Consider the following 16,059-nt stretch of genomic DNA (forward strand, 5'->3'; position numbering starts at 1 on the left):
CAATATCAAACTGAAAAAATTTTTAGATGAAGTGCTATAAACTGTGTAAAAATAATTGATGAAGCATCTCTTGCATATTACAACGAAACAAGACCAAACTTGATCTCGAAGTTACCCAAAATCACTAAGAAAGGAAAAATTAACAGATTTTTTCTATATAGCTCAGGGAATATACAAACTGTGCAAGATCTAGATGAAGGTCGTGCTTCTTTCACTACCTGGCATTTAGCATTGTGACTGTGACTTGGTTCACAGTGAATGTTTCATCTTGCTTACTTGAAGAAGAATCAGTTTCCATTGGATTCCTTCCCAGGCAAAACCCAGGGTTTTTGGGCTGCGGCATTGATGCAGTTTCACTACTTAGCATCAAGACCACTGAAGACATTGTTGGCCTGTCTTCTGCACGCTCTTGCACACATAAGAGCCCCACTTGTACGCACCTAAGAACCTCAGATGATGAATATGAATTGTCAATTGACGAATCAATTAATTCCAATGCATTTCCTTCATTCCATTGCTTCCATGCCTACAACAATACAATTTGAGGCTCAGCTAATTCTTTATTAGCAGGATATGGTTAGCATCAACTATGTAATAACATACTGATAAAAGAAAATTTTTCACTTACATGCCCTAGAAGATTCAGTTCAGCATTTGCATAGTAGAATCCTCTATTCTTTTTTCCAGTTATGATCTCCAACACTAATACCCCAAAACTAAAAACATCAGATTTTACTGAGAAGATCCCATCCATAGCATATTCAGGAGACATGTAACCACTGTACATAATCAAAGTGTTTGTAGTTAGAGTTAGAGAGGTTACTATGTTTAATATTTTGGAGAGTACTAGTTTGTTGTGGTGCCACTTACTATGTACCAACAACTCTCATTGTATTAGCTTCTGTTTGATTTGTGCTAAAAATTCTAGCCATTCCAAAATCTGATATTTTTGGATTCATTTCTTTGTCAAGTAGAATGTTGCTTGCCTTGAGATCTCTATGGATAATCTTAAATCTGGAATCATGGTGCAAATAAAGAAGTCCTCTAGCAATACCACAAATAATGCTGAAGCGCCTTGGCCAATCCAATGAGGAGCTTTTTGCCTTGTCTGAAATGATGCCATGATGGTTACAAACATTAAATATTGAATTACACATTAAAAGTCTGAATGAGATAACATCAAGTAATATTATGAGTAAGAATGTTGAAATAATTACCAAATAAAATCCCATCAAGGCTTCTATTTTCCAAGTACTCATACACAAGCATCTTTTCATCCATTTGAATGCTGCAACCAAGCAGCCGAACAAGATTCCGGTGTTGAAGTTTGACAATCAGCTTGACCTCATTCTTAAACTCTTCAACTCCTTGACCAGAATTTTTTGATAACCTCTTCACTGCGATTTCCTGGCCTTCCATCAACCTGCCCTGATATAATCATAGTTACTGTTGTTAGGATTTCAAGGATGACAATATGAATGTGATAGGGTGCATTTTGGTGGAACACTACAACAACTTACTTTGTAAACAACACCAAATCCTCCTTGTCCAAGTTTATTCTCTTCAGAGAAGTTCTTTGTAGCCATTGTTAAGGTATTAAAATCAAACAATGGCAACTCTAAGTCATCAATTTTCCTTTCACTAGACTGTTCTCTGTTGCTTGAAAAGACCACTTCAGTCATCAACAAATCCTGACTCCTTTCCAGAGAACCTGGCAAGCAAAAACGTTTCATCAAACAGTACAAGTGCACAGGCATTGATTTCATTCATTTGTAGCACAATATTAATTGTGAATTACCTCGGTGCACTGTCTCCCTCTCCAACATGCATGGGAATTTCCTTTTCTTCCATAACAAGAAACAGATAGCCAGTGCCAAAAGTATAAGAGCTGCACCGCCAACTATAATCCCAACAACCTTAGCTGTGTTGTGAGAACCATCTCCAGATTCTGTGTCAGCTAAAAGGAGAGAAAGTTAAGATATCCACTTTATAGGCACAGGATTCGGTGGTCCAGGAACCTTTGGACCACTTAGTGGTCCAAGTAGAAAACATGTTTTTAGAGTTTTTTTATCAATTGGTACGTAGTCCTTGAACTAATTTTAATTACAAATCAACTCCATATATTTTATTTAATTATAAAAATAGTTTTTTATTTTATAAATTATTATTTTATCAATTATCTATTATATTTATTAACAATCAAATACAAAAATAACAACCAATTATATCCTCCATTCATCCTAATAATTTCAATTGATTAAAAAATTAACTTTGATCTCGTTATGTTCGTCCATGGCTTCCAAATCGTGTTTCCTTGAAATTCAATCAATTGGTTTACACTATATCACAAAACAATCGATTGAAAGTTGTAAGGTAGAATGGTAAAAAGCTTATACCAATCGATTGTTTATACTTTCCAATGGAATGAATGCCTCAAAACAATCGATTGAATTCACGAAAACAACATGGATTTGCCAAATACAATCGATTGGAAAGTGATGACATTGAAGTTTTAGCCAAATTCAATCGATTGGTAATGTAATCCAATCGATTGGAAGGTGATGAAGTTGAATGTTTTGCCAATTTCAATCGATTGGTAATGGTACATAAAATTAATTTATAGATTGGTAATTAATAAAATTAATTTTGCCGATCAATAGTACCTTTTTCTTTTATTCAAGTAAGGCAGAGTAAAAAATACAAAAAGTATATGATATTGATAAGATAGCAGCGTATCAAGTAGTAAGTATGCTTAATTTATTTATTTGTGTTATGCACAAATTTAGTTTCGTTAAAATATTAGTAACCAGTGCTCTAATTTTTTTAAATATGTTTTGGAATAAGTGTTCGCAATTAGTTAAATGTTAGAATATATTGAGTAGATTCTTTTAATATATTTAGAGTTAATATAAAACTGAGGGTAAAAAACGTATTTAAGTCAAGGAGAGAAGTTTATTATGCATATAAGCCAAACAAGAATCTGATACAAGAATTCACCAAAGCACACCTTAATGTAATTCGAAACAACTTTATTCGAATTACATTCCTTAATAATTCGAATCAATACAGCTCCAATTATTCTCAACCATTATTAGAAAAAATACTATATAATATAAAAAAATATACTAAAAGAAGTATAAAACAAAATTATAGTAAATTAATTTTAGTATAAAATTATTAAATATAAATTAATTTTAACTCCTATTAGTACATTGAATTAAAAATAACATATAAAAATGTACTTGTATTTATTAAATTTTAATAACATATAAAAATTTAATGACTTTTTAAATATTTTTTTTATAATAAGAGTACATTTTTATATACTTTAAATACTTTATATAAAAATGTACTTATATTTATCATACAAAAATAAAGTGTTGTGCCAATATAATAATATATAATATTTTAAATCAATTTTTTTCTAGGATTTTATATTAAAAGCAGCACATGAAAAAACATTATTAGTATTTTAAAGCTAACTTAATTAAAAAAGATAGAACTGTATTTTTTAGGATTTTATGTACATAATTAGGCTAATTTTTTTTTTAATATTGATCAAAGATGTGTGTTACACTATGTTATTTGGTTTCAGCTAAGTTTTACTCTACTATAATTTTTTTTTTACTTTTCATAAGACACAAATCTAAAAAAATTTATAAATTAATTTAAAAGAAAATATCATTGACGTTTTATAAATTTTATGTATCATTACCAATCGATTGAAATTGGCAAAACATTCAACTTCATCACCTTCCAATCGGTTGGATTACATTACCAATCGATTGCATTTGGCTAAAACTTCAATGTCATCACTTTCCAATCGATTGTATTTGGCAAATTCATGTTGTTTTCGTGAATTCAATCGATTGTTTTGAGGCATTCATTCGATTGGAAAGTATAAACAATCGATTGGTATAAGCTTTTTACCATTCTACCTTACAACTTTCAATCGATTGTTTTGTGATATAGTGTAAACCAATCGATTGAGTTATCATTTAATCGATTGTTTTGAAAAACCAATCGATTGAATTTCAAGGAAACACGATTTGGAAGCCATGGACGAACGTAACGAGATCAAAGTTAATTTTATAATCAATTGGAATTATTAGGATGAATGGAGAATATAATTGGTTGTTATTTTTGTATTTGATTGTTAATAAATATAATTGATAATTGATAAAATAATAATTTATAAAATAAAAAACTATTTTTATAATTAAATAAAATATATGGTGTTGATTTGTAATTAAAATTAGTTCAAGAACTACGTAGCAATTGATAAAAAAACTCTAAAAACATGTTTTCTACTTAGACCACTAAGTGATCCAAAGGTTCCTAGATCACCGAATCCTGTGCCCACTTTATATCTGGTCTAGTTGCTACAAGATAAAAGTTATTATTATTTAGATTAGTAAATTAGTCTAGGGACTCGGGACAAAAAAGGCATGTCATATAACCTGTTATTCAGTTGCAAAAAGAAAACACAAGCTCATAAAAGAAGCTAAGTACAAAGGAACATTCATGGTGCTTGCATGGAATTTAAGTAACAAAAAAGATCATGTGACAAAGTTAGCAATATAATTCTGCTACAAGCACCACCGCCAAGGGAATGTAAACCAATCAATTTCAAAAGGTTCTTTTCCTTTTTGGATTACTTTGCACTTGTAAAGCAAACTCGCTATTAAAAAAATATAAAAATATATAAAAAAAAATGGATCACAAAAAGGGTAGTTAGAAAATTGGGACGGGGATATAGAGAGAGAAGCGGTGTCAAATGCTCATACAGTCCTACTCCTACCGAAATGGCATGAAAAAAACAATAAAATGACCTTTTTTGGGTCCCACCACAGAAGGTGGTAGGCTCCATTTCTTTCACCAAAGATAATTTTAAGGTGACAATTTTGCCCTTTTTTATCAATTATATTTATTTTTTTAAATAATTATTTACATGATTAATGTGAAAAATAATTATTTTTATTAATATAGTATTATATAATTAGATACACCTGTAAAATTATTTTACATTAATAATACATCAAATTAAATTTTTCTTTAATTAGTAATCTTTTAAAATTTCCCTAAACTATTTTTCATTAAACTTAAATAGGATCATCTAGCTCCATCTAACATATGCAGCTGCTTCTTAATGCATGTACAGTCACATTATATTTTAAACAAAATACGTGCAGTGAGAAGAAGTCCCCTATTTAATTTAGTTTAGGCGAACCATAAATGAGAAAGTAAGATTGCATGCAGAAATAAATAAATGAAAACAAAATCCTATAAAGAATATATTAACAAATAAAAGTTTCCTTTTTGCATCATATATTCGTGTAAAACACTAACGCATGAAGATCTCCAAGGGGTGTGTGCTGTGAAGTGTGAAGTGTGAAGTGTGAACCAAGAAAACCTCAGAAGTCAAAAAGATTGGCCATAACACAACGTTTGAGAGCCGAACATTTAAAATTGGGTGGGCCCATATTGCCGTCCTGGATAGCAATCTAAGGGAGAGGCCCTATTAGGTAGTGGGCCCACAATATTTTTTGGAGAGTCCCATTAACTTACGCAACTAATCAAGGCTAAATGGACCGACATGAATATATACTGGAGTCAATGCAGTTTACGCACTTTTCTATTTTCTCTTCGTGATTCGGAAACAAACAGCTACGTATCTGAGTTTAGTTGGCTTCTAGTATGTTTCATCAATGTTTCCTTATCTTGAGTTTGGAAGGTAGTTCATCTGTGCTAATTTATGAGAATAAAATAAAGCTTATTCCATCACATGTTGGGGGAAAATTTAAAAAAAAAAATATTGTTGCTTTTGCTGGTATAGCAAGATAGCCACTTTTAGAAATCGCATGCATGGTAGAAATTATACAATTAATCACATATTTATGTGTACCAAACAAAAAAAAAAATGAAAAATGCCCGACCCGAAATATTCATAAATTATAAGCAATGCATTATGCATGGGACCCGAAAACATTGAAGAGCACGTGGTGAAGACAAGATTTACAACGCAGCAAGCAATTTTGCGGTGTGGTCCTTCGTTTCATCTCATTGCGTTGCTCTGTCCTCACTCACAATCTCACATACTCACATGACATGCAATGCAATGCAAAAAAAAAATATGTATTTTCAGTCTTCTAACTTTATCATTATTAAAAATAGCTTTTAGTTTTCTAAACTGCTTCTCATTAAAATATTCCTTATATGAAAAAAAAAACGATTAAGTCTTGGGTAAGAGTTTGTTTATAACACAACTGTATTTTACATGTCAATAACTTTTCTTTTTAGTAAATTTAATGTCTCTTAAGCGATATTGAGATTTTAGTGCATTTCCTTTTAATTTAAAGATTTTACATTATTATTATTATTTATTGACGGGTAATGCCAGTAAAGTATACCACAAGTGGTATAGTCACCACTCATCCAACAAAAAAAAAAAATACTACAAGTGGTATATTATATTTAAGATTCCATTTAATATTTCACCAACCTTTTGACTCTAATTTCTTTCGAAAAGCTATATATCATGTCATCATTACATATATATATTTTCAACACAAACGAATGAAATATTGCTGCACCCTTAGCTTATAGCCAGAAGATCAGTTGAGTAAATAGAACATGTTTACATGACAAGGCGGTGTTTTTTTTTTTTTCAAAACAACGATGTATTTCAGTTATTATAATTTCGGTTAGGAAAATTATAAGTAACTAATAATATTTTTGAACAATGTGTGAATAATATGAATTAATAGGATTAAAAGAGTAAATTTAATGAGTAGCATTAAATTAAGATATAGTATACTTATATTTGATTGGTGGTGATTCATATTGTTCAACATAATCATTGTTCACCTAGCACTATTGGATTATGCTAAGTAACCAATAATTTTTTTAAACAACATGAATAACCACCAATCAAATCAAAACATACTACACCTTTAAATTACCCACCTAAATCATTGTCCACCTATATGTATAATTTGATATCTTAATTGCATATATGAGTTAATATTCACATAAAAAGAAATTTATGAGTATTTCTTTAAACAAAATAAAAAATAAAGGGGTCAATTTATGAATGAAAGAATAATAACTAAAACAAGGCTTATTAAATTTGATGGACAGAGAAACTTCTATTTAAAGAGTCTTGATGGTCTCCTACTCCAGCTAACTCTTATTCTACTTCTAACACGAGTTGGAATATGCTACCCGATGATTGCAATAACAAATTCCACAAAATTTTCAACCCATTTTATCTCGGATTTGAATTTTTAAAATTTTAAATTTTATTTTAGAAGATAAAATATAATATTTTATTATTTATTTTATAAGTAAAATTAAAATAAAACATGAGAGAAATTCTAAAAAATTATATTTTATTATCTAAAATAAAAATTTCAAAGGTAAAGAATCTAAATTCTTCCATCCCACATCTATTCTCCGTCATGTTTTTTCTTTCTCTGTGCATTATTCCAGTCCAGGTCTATCTCATCTTTGGAAATGTCTAGTCTTTCTCTAGTTTAATTTAAAAATAAAAAGGTCCATAATNATATATAATTTAATTAATTTTTATATGTATTTATATTTTATATTGATAACTGTACTAATTCTACTGAGTTCAGATTATGAAATAGATAAATAAAAAAGAAGAAAAAGGAAAGAAATGAATGGACATACCCAAATCAGAAGCTGCTAACCTGACATAGAGATCTTGACCACCGGAAGGATAGCGCCTGATATCTAAGAGGGGGCCAATCCACATGACACATCCGCTGCCCCCACCGGTGATCTCTATATTGGCATAAGCAGTACATGAACAGTTCCGACGGCACACTTCTCCGCATTCCATGATCCCCATGCTCCGATTCACAAACACTGACGTCGTCTCCGGCAGCTTCACATTCCCCATCTTCAAGAACCCGTCACTCTCACACTCCAACTCCGTCTTCCTCACACACCCATTCGACCCATCCCGAAGGTTCCATGCCTGCGGGTTCTTCGGTCTGAACCCCTTCACACACTGGCAAACCGGCGATGCGTTTGCGTCGCACACGCCGTACGCCCCACACTCTCTGTAATAGTCGCATTGGTCCTTCGGTGCGTACCAGAATTTGTTCCATGCCTGCGTGCTCTCTATCCAAGTCAGCCTCTGAAGTTCTCCGGAAGAACTCACCAACAGTCTCGAGAACAACGATTCGTTCCCGATGAAGAATGTGTAGTACACTTGGTGCTCATCAACGTGGAACGTGAATTTGATTGAATCCGTTACGGGTTGCATCTCTGGCACGCCGCTGAATCTCGCACCGTTCCATGGTCCACTTCTATATGTTATCTTGTCCTTGTTCCAGAGGAAAATCTCAGGGAGCCCATGGAAGTTCATCTTGAAAGAGTAATCTCCGGTTGAAGGGGCTTGGTCTTGGAACTTCCATGAAGTTAGGTGTTTCTCCGTGTTTGTGTCTAAGTTCCAACCCAATTTCATTCCCGATAACAGAGTATCCGTAGGGTAATCGAAGCTCTGCCATAGAAACTTTGATGGGTCGTCGTTCTCGTTTGATTCTCTTAGAACAAGGTTCCCTGAATCTAAGAGCTTGAGAACTGGGTTTTGAGGTTGCTGTGTGGTTTGATTTGAAGACCATATGGATTTCAAGGAATGGTTAACTATGTTGATGGATCCTGTTTCAGCTATCTGGAGAAACCCTGTGGAACTCTGAAGTGGGGTATCTCTGTTTGCAACCCAAACCACTGTTCTAGGAAGAATGTTGTTGTACCATATGGCGAGGTACAAGGAGGTGGAATCATCATCGGTGGGGGAAAAGAAACCTAGTTGGAAGATTCCCTTTGGGGACAAGAGGGTTTGGTTTGTTCTTAGGATTTGGGATTTTGTTAAGGTATCTGAAGAAGTACAAGGTTTTGGGGAAAAAATGGAGAAACAAAAAAGGAAGAAACAGAGGAGAGTAGTGGCACATCTTCCTCTTGCTCTTCCCATGTTTGGAGAGAGGGGGCTTGGTTTGTGAAGGTGGATTCAAGTATATAAGTGGTTGGAGTCAAGTTTGTTGTTCATGTTGAAGACTGAATACAATTAGCGACACAAAAAGAAGGGCGTGTTGACTCAGAGGGAACCCTTGTCTCTTATTGCTCTTGCTTTGCTTCACTCCCCTTTTTTCTCTGCTTTTTTGTTTTTTCATTTCTTCGCCTTTCTTTAAACTTTAAATTAAAAATATATGACATTTAAGATTAACATAAATATTTTATAATAAAAAAGAATTAATAAAAAATAATTAAAAATAAACTAAATTTTGTTTTTTTTTTTAGTTCTTAACATTATTGTAACGTTAATATGTGAGTCAGTGAGTGTTATGAAGGTGGTGGTCTACAATGATGGCTGAATCATCAACTTAAGAATAAAGAAAGAAATGCATGTTTTTGAATATTGCTATTTTTACAAATATAATATTTTGCTTCTGATTAGGTGATCAACATCACGATGAAATATTCTGTCAACAAATAAAAAAAAAAAACACCAGGATGAAATATATGGCAACCCGCAACCTTTAACACGAGAGGGAAAAAATGCTACAAACAAGCCGGAAAAATATATCAATTGATTTTGGAGCTGCTTCTTTGTTTCTTTATGTATTCACTGGGGTAACATAATCAAAAAATTGATTTGATTTTTCTGATGTTTCTTAAATAATAAAGACGTTATCAGATTTAGTATTTAATGGTTAATCATTAATGTAGGACAAAATCGTATGCTATCGGCTACCCATCAACTATTGCCAACATAAAATAAAATAAAAATAAAAATGTTACCCCTACACTAAAATTAATTATTAAAAATATATTTATATATAAATATATATAATTTAATTTATTTTTAATATATATTTATATTTTAATATATATTTTATACTAATAATTAATTTTAATGACTGATTTTAATATACACAAAATAGTCGAAATAAAAATATCTTACATTTGCTCTTAATAATTAAAAAAATATTTTTTACAAATTTCCAAAACTTCTCATAGTAATCTTTTTAAACATGTTATTGGGTAAATAATCTGAATATAAGTCGGTCTCTGAGAATCGATGTCGAGTTGTTATCCTCAACGTTGAGTTATAAATTTTAAAGTTTGAACTCTTTGGTCCAGAGATATATCACGCCGTGGAAAGTGTAAACAAAAAAAAGGAGTGTATCTACAAAAAGTATTCAAATACTTAAATTAATATTGTATATTTAAAAGTATATCTGCATCAATAAAAATACCATACCTTTATAGATGATGTAAAATAAATTGGTTATGTTCTCTAATAATTGTTTGTATTGAAGGTCAATTATAGCAGATCGATAATTTTGGTATTTGACCGGAAGTTAAGATTTCAAACTATCCCATTTGAGATGTGTTACGATCCATAAAGCCGATTTGTAACGCATGATGCCGAGTTATAACTCATGATCTGTAACAACCATATCAAAACATAAAGTCAAATGTAAATACAATATCTAATCTTATATGAGATTAATAAATTTCTATAAAATACTCTTATCACAAATCACAACATAAGATATATCAAGAGACAAATTTAAATGACTAGACTCTAGACTTATGTGAACTTTTTATTTCTGTTTGATTATACACATTTTTCTCATTTTTGTTATTATCTAATACAATTAACTTTGAGAGCCACTCACATAAAGATACTTAAAACATCTTTTTTTTTAAGACATTTTTAATAATTAAAATTTAACCTATATAATCAATCAAACTGTTTTATTTTTGTCAAAATTAGGCCAAACAAATTAGTTTTGTAATAGTATTAAAATTTAAGATTTTTAAAATTAATATATATAATAAGAGTATTTTAGTCTTTTTTATAATAAGAATATTATAGTTATTTTTTATAAAAAAATATTAATTTAGATCAATTTAAAATTTAATTTATTAAATTTTCGGTCAAACCAATTTATTTGATCTAATTATTTTAACAAAAATAATATAATTTAATTAATTATATAGATTAAATTTTAATTATTAAAAATATATTAAAAAAAACATTTTAAACATCTTTATATGAATGGCTTCTTACCTGTTTTACACTTCGCCATCAAAAAATGAGTTTAACTAGCATAATGACATAATCAACGCATTTATTTTATTAACAAAATTATTCATGCCCTTCGTCCATTTTTCATTTTTAAATAGCACGGTGAGATGAGTTAGTCAGCATACCTTGTCATCTAGTCTCTAACAAACTCATTGTTTCCTTTTTTTTTCTTTTCTTTTCTTTTAATTTTTTCGGTGATACTGATATACGAGGCAAAGAGCCCAAATAAAAGAAAGAAAAAATTACACAATCATAATTAAATCTGTCATAGTATAATAATAAAATCTACAATAGACTAATAATTTAGTTTATTTTTAATAATATAATTTTTTTTATAAAATATCAAATACGTATATTTATATAAAATAAGATTGTTAATTAATTTTTAATATACAGATAGTATAATTCATATATAATATAAAAACACATATAGCAGAGAGAAATAAGAGATATAAACAATCAAACATACACTCGTACACATCCGAATCAAAATAAAATGGCCCAACTCTGCAAGAGCGACATCAACTCGATTAGCTTCTATATATATAAATATGAGATAAGGAGACTTCCCAGGTCTTTACCACTCCTAATCCTGTTAACAAATTCGTTGGCACTCTGTTAATGATTATCAAAACAATATATGCAAATGGTAGATAGAAATAAAAAATCTTTATTGACTGGTATCATTAGTTTATTACAACAACATGCCAAATATATACACACACTTTCTACATCCCACCCTATTTACTATTTTTTTTTAGAAAAAAAAAAGATATTATATATGGTGAAAAATAAATTATAACTTACCTCTCTCTTAGTTAAATTTCAAAGAGTTTGATTTCCATTTTAATTTAGATACATAATAATTTTAAAACTTCAAACCAGTTGTTTTATCTATTAAAGTTGTGAAAAATTAGCAAAAAAAAAAATTGTCATTGTAAAAGATATAGTGGACATTAATATAAATTTGAGTAATAATGCTAGTGTAGTTCAAAAAAAGTAAAATTCTGTTAGAGTATTAGTATGAGTCATAGTATAAATAGGAAGTTATTGCTTTTAAAATGAGGAGCTGTAATATATTTTTTTCCATAATCTCAATTTTATTTTACTGTATTGTCTATTTTACTAAATTGTCCTAAGTTCTTTTTTAATTTTCACTATCTAGTTCGTATACATCATCATCATGCCCCTGTTTTCTATTCATCTTTCTTCTTAAAAATTACATGTTTCAATTCTCTTGAACTGGTATATAAAGCTTAAGTTTCTACTCTTTAATGGCTGAATCACCTTCAAATTCTAACTCTGTCAACCCAAAATGTCGTTACATCTGTTCCTATCACTGCATCCTTCTTGAATCAACGACTACTCACCCTAATTGGAGACAAACTTGGCAAAAATAATCACAAGACTTGATTACAACAAGTTGTGGCTACCATTTATGAGCAAGATTTACAAGATTATCTTCTACTAGAGAAAATTTTTCCTAGGTACCTTTCTGAAGAAGGTCGAATTGTTGGAAAAGAATCTGCTCACTGCAAGCAGTGGAGACAAGATAACTCCAACCTGATGTTATAGATACCTGCATCAATTGATCCGAATTTCAAAAACAAAATGGTAGGCCGTGCTTTTAGTTTTCAAATCTGGAAAAAGATTGAAAATTACTTCGCTAAGTCAACTCTGTACAAAATTAAACAACTCAAGACACAATTGAAACTCATCAAGAAATATGGATTATCTGACTCTGATTATGTGTTCAAAATCAAACATGTTATTGATTCTCTTGCGACTTTAGAAAATCCTCTTACATCAGCAGAGCATATTGAAGCACTTCTTGGGGGTCTAAATTCTGATTATCAAATACTAATCTTTACTATCGATGCAAAATCAGAAATGTACTCATTAAGTGAAGTTGAAACTCTCATTATGACTCATGATTATATGGTAGATAAGTTTCGAAATTCAAATAGTTTAATTTAATGGCACAGGCTCATTTGACACAAGGCAATTTTTTACCCTCCATCAATCAAGGAAGGGGTTTTGGAGGACGATGAGGCAGAGGGAGTAGGTTTTCTCGAGGAGACAAGTTTTTTAATTCAAATTCTAAACCACAATGCCAAGTTTGTGGTCGAACGGGTCATATTCCTTAGCATTACTATCATATATTTGTTCAACAAATTCCTCCTCCCTCAAGTCCCACTGCACCTTTTTACAGGCCTCAACCTTATTTTCCTTCATCTTCTGTACCATCATCACAACCACCAGTGCTATCCACCACGCCGCCACCACCTATAGCATCATTTCATCATCCTGAGGCATACATGGTTGTTCCCTCATCAGCAGCAGACACTTCTTGATATCCAGACACAGGTACATCTCACCATGTCACTCCAAATCACTCCAACCTTCTTATCAGTACAGAATATTCTGGCTCAGATAAGATTATTGTAAGTGATAGATCAAGTTTGTCTATTAAACATTATGAAAATTCAATTCTTTATGCACAAGACTCAAATAGATGGTTTCAATTATAAAAATTAATTCACATATCATAGATCACGAAAAATTTAATCAGTATTTCTAAATTTGCTCAAGATAACAATTTTTTTTTAAATTTCATGCCTTTGTTTGCTTTGTTAAATGTTAGTTCTTCAAGAAGGTTCTCATGCAAGAATTTTGTAGAGGAAGAATCTATAAATTTATTAATGTTGTTGTTCCTCATTTTTCTTCTTTAAATTTTGTACCTAGAATTTTAACTATTACATGTTCTTCTTTTGAATTGTGGCACAAGAGGCTAGGACATGCTGTCAAACAGACTGTACACACAGTCTTAAATAAATGCAATATTATTACTTAGAATACAATTAACTTCTTTAATTTAACTTTTGATAATTCATTGTGTGAAAATTGTATTTATAAAAAATTATACAAGATGTTTTTTTTTTATTCTACTACTACTTACACTGTATCCCTTCAATTAGTATATTCTGATGTTTAGGCTTAGCCCCTATTATATCTCATCTTAGTTTTAGGTACTATGTTATATTTGTTGATGTATATAGTAAATACACTTGTCTATATATATTACAATCTAAATCTCGGGTATATAATGCATTTTTACAATAAAAGATTCTCATTAAAAACTTAACATGATATAAATTAAAGGAGTTACAAATTGATCATAAAGAAGAGTATAGCTCTAATAGTTTTAAAGAATTTATACTTAAACATGGTATACATATCATAAATATTCATGTCCTCATACACATGAACAAAATGACAAGGTTGAGAGAAAGCATTGCCATGTTATAAAAATAGCTTTGATAATGCCTTTTACAGTTTTTCTTTCTCTTACTTTTTGGGATGAAGCAGTAATTACTGCTAAATACTTAATCAATAGATTACCTATTCTTGTTCTCTAAGGTAAGACACCATATGAATTGTTATTTAATCAAATTCTTGATTATTAACATTTGAGAATTTTTGGCAGCACATGTTATTCACTGCTGAGACTCTATAATAGACATAAGTTTGATTATAGATCTCACAAGTGTCTTTTTCTAGAATATGCAGCCAATCACAAAGGTTATAGGTGCTTGTCACCCACTAGTAAGGTGTTTATTAGTAGACATGTTGTCTTTGATGCATCTATATTTTCATATAAAGAATTATTTATAAATAAATCTAATAACTTACGATATACAAAGACTAGTACTGATAATAATTTCATTAATTAGAGTTCTTTTCAGACTATTCCTACTGTACCAACATATGTTGGTTTACTTATACAAACACTCTCTCATGATCAATCCTCCCATAATTCAACTCTCTTCATAAGTCGAGTAATAGTACTAATACTAGCTTTAATATAGAAATTTCTCAGCCTAATCAAGTTTCTCCTTCAATTCTGCACCATGAAATTCCTATTCCTAGTTCTGCTATAGAGAGTCAGTTACTCTGTGATAGTTCATAATACAGTCATAGTGTGCCACGAAATCTTTTCATTTCACCAAACACTAATGTCCACCATATGAACACCAAATCCAAGACAGGCAAGTCTAAATCCAAAATTTTTCTAACTAAACATAGTGATGAAAAATATGTAGAAAGACCACCAAAAATTATAGCTACTGCTCACACTATACCACATTGGTATGAGGCTATGAAAGAAGAATATAATGCCCTTATGAGAACTAATACCTGAAATCTAGTGTTGTCACTACCTCATGCTAAAATAATAGGTTCTAAATGAATTTTCACCACTAAAAAAATCCTGATGAATTTGTGCAAAAATACAAATAAAGCACGATTAGTTGCACAATATTTTGGACAAAGTGAAGGTTTTGATTTTGACCAGATTTTTAGTCCAATGATTAGGTTTATTACTGTGAGAATTGTGCTAAGCTTAACCTTATCTAAAGGTTGAGTTATTCGACAATTTGATTTTAATCACGCATTTTTTAATGGAGATTTATCTCAAATTATTTATATGCAGTAGTCCAAGAGTTTTGAAGTCAATTTTAAAATCTTAGTGGCAAACTAAATCGATCCCTATATAATCTAAAGTAAGCACCACGAGAATGGTTTCTAACATTGAACAAAACTTTAGAAACATTTGACTTTACCACTGTAAGATCAGATACCTATTTGTTTTTGAAATACACTTCTAATCATGTCATATATCTTCTATGCTATGTAGATGACATCATTATTACAGAGAGTGATTTAACTCAAGTTGACCTGATGATTAAAATTTTAAATACAGTTTTCTCATTAAAGGATCTAGGTGAACTGAGTTATTTTCTAGGTGTTGAAGTTAGAAAAACTACTGCAGAACATATTCATTTATCTCAAACAAAATATGCGAATGATTTATTTTTAAAATTAAACATGGGAGAGGCAAGTGCAATGCCAACTCTCATGATATCATTTCTTTA

General features: G+C 30.5%; 1 protein-coding gene across 4 annotated transcripts; it reads right to left on the reverse strand.

Moving 5' to 3' along the window:
* Positions 1 to 19: 19 nt before the first annotated feature.
* On the reverse strand, positions 20 to 9,171 carry LOC107480619 (receptor-like serine/threonine-protein kinase SD1-8). Of its 4 annotated transcripts, none has more exons than XM_016100771.3 (7): positions 7,693 to 9,171; positions 1,799 to 1,948; positions 1,521 to 1,711; positions 1,218 to 1,428; positions 871 to 1,108; positions 629 to 779; positions 20 to 526 (listed from the first exon to the last, which is right to left on the reverse strand). In XM_016100771.3, exons 1-7 carry the CDS (start codon positions 8,999 to 9,001, stop codon positions 215 to 217), a joined length of 2,562 nt encoding a protein of 853 aa, XP_015956257.1. In that variant the 5' UTR covers positions 9,002 to 9,171; the 3' UTR covers positions 20 to 214. The 4 variants fall into 4 exon arrangements, with proteins under 4 accessions (XP_015956257.1, XP_052114851.1, XP_015956259.1 ...); XM_052258891.1 differs by having other exon boundaries at positions 1,799 to 1,957; XM_016100773.3 differs by having other exon boundaries at positions 7,713 to 7,855.
* Between the last annotated feature and the right edge of the window lie 6,888 nt (positions 9,172 to 16,059).

The sequence above is a fragment of the Arachis duranensis genome, chromosome 3 (assembly GCF_000817695.3).
Source record: "Arachis duranensis cultivar V14167 chromosome 3, aradu.V14167.gnm2.J7QH, whole genome shotgun sequence".
In the NCBI taxonomy this organism is placed as follows: Eukaryota; Viridiplantae; Streptophyta; class Magnoliopsida; order Fabales; family Fabaceae; genus Arachis; species Arachis duranensis.

Bases quoted from the DNA above. Each gene is read 5' to 3' on its own strand.
- LOC107480619 (XM_052258891.1), bottom strand. From the start codon at position 9,001: ATGGGAAGAGCAAGAGGAAGATGTGCCACTACTCTCCTCTGTTTCTTC. The intron at 1,958-7,692 runs GTATGTCCATTC...CTCTCCTTTTAG, and splicing joins GTTAGCAGCTTCTGATTTGG to CTGACACAGAATCTGGAGAT. The intron at 527-628 runs GTAAGTGAAAAA...GTATTGTTGTAG, and splicing joins AACTGAATCTTCTAGGGCAT to GCATGGAAGCAATGGAATGA.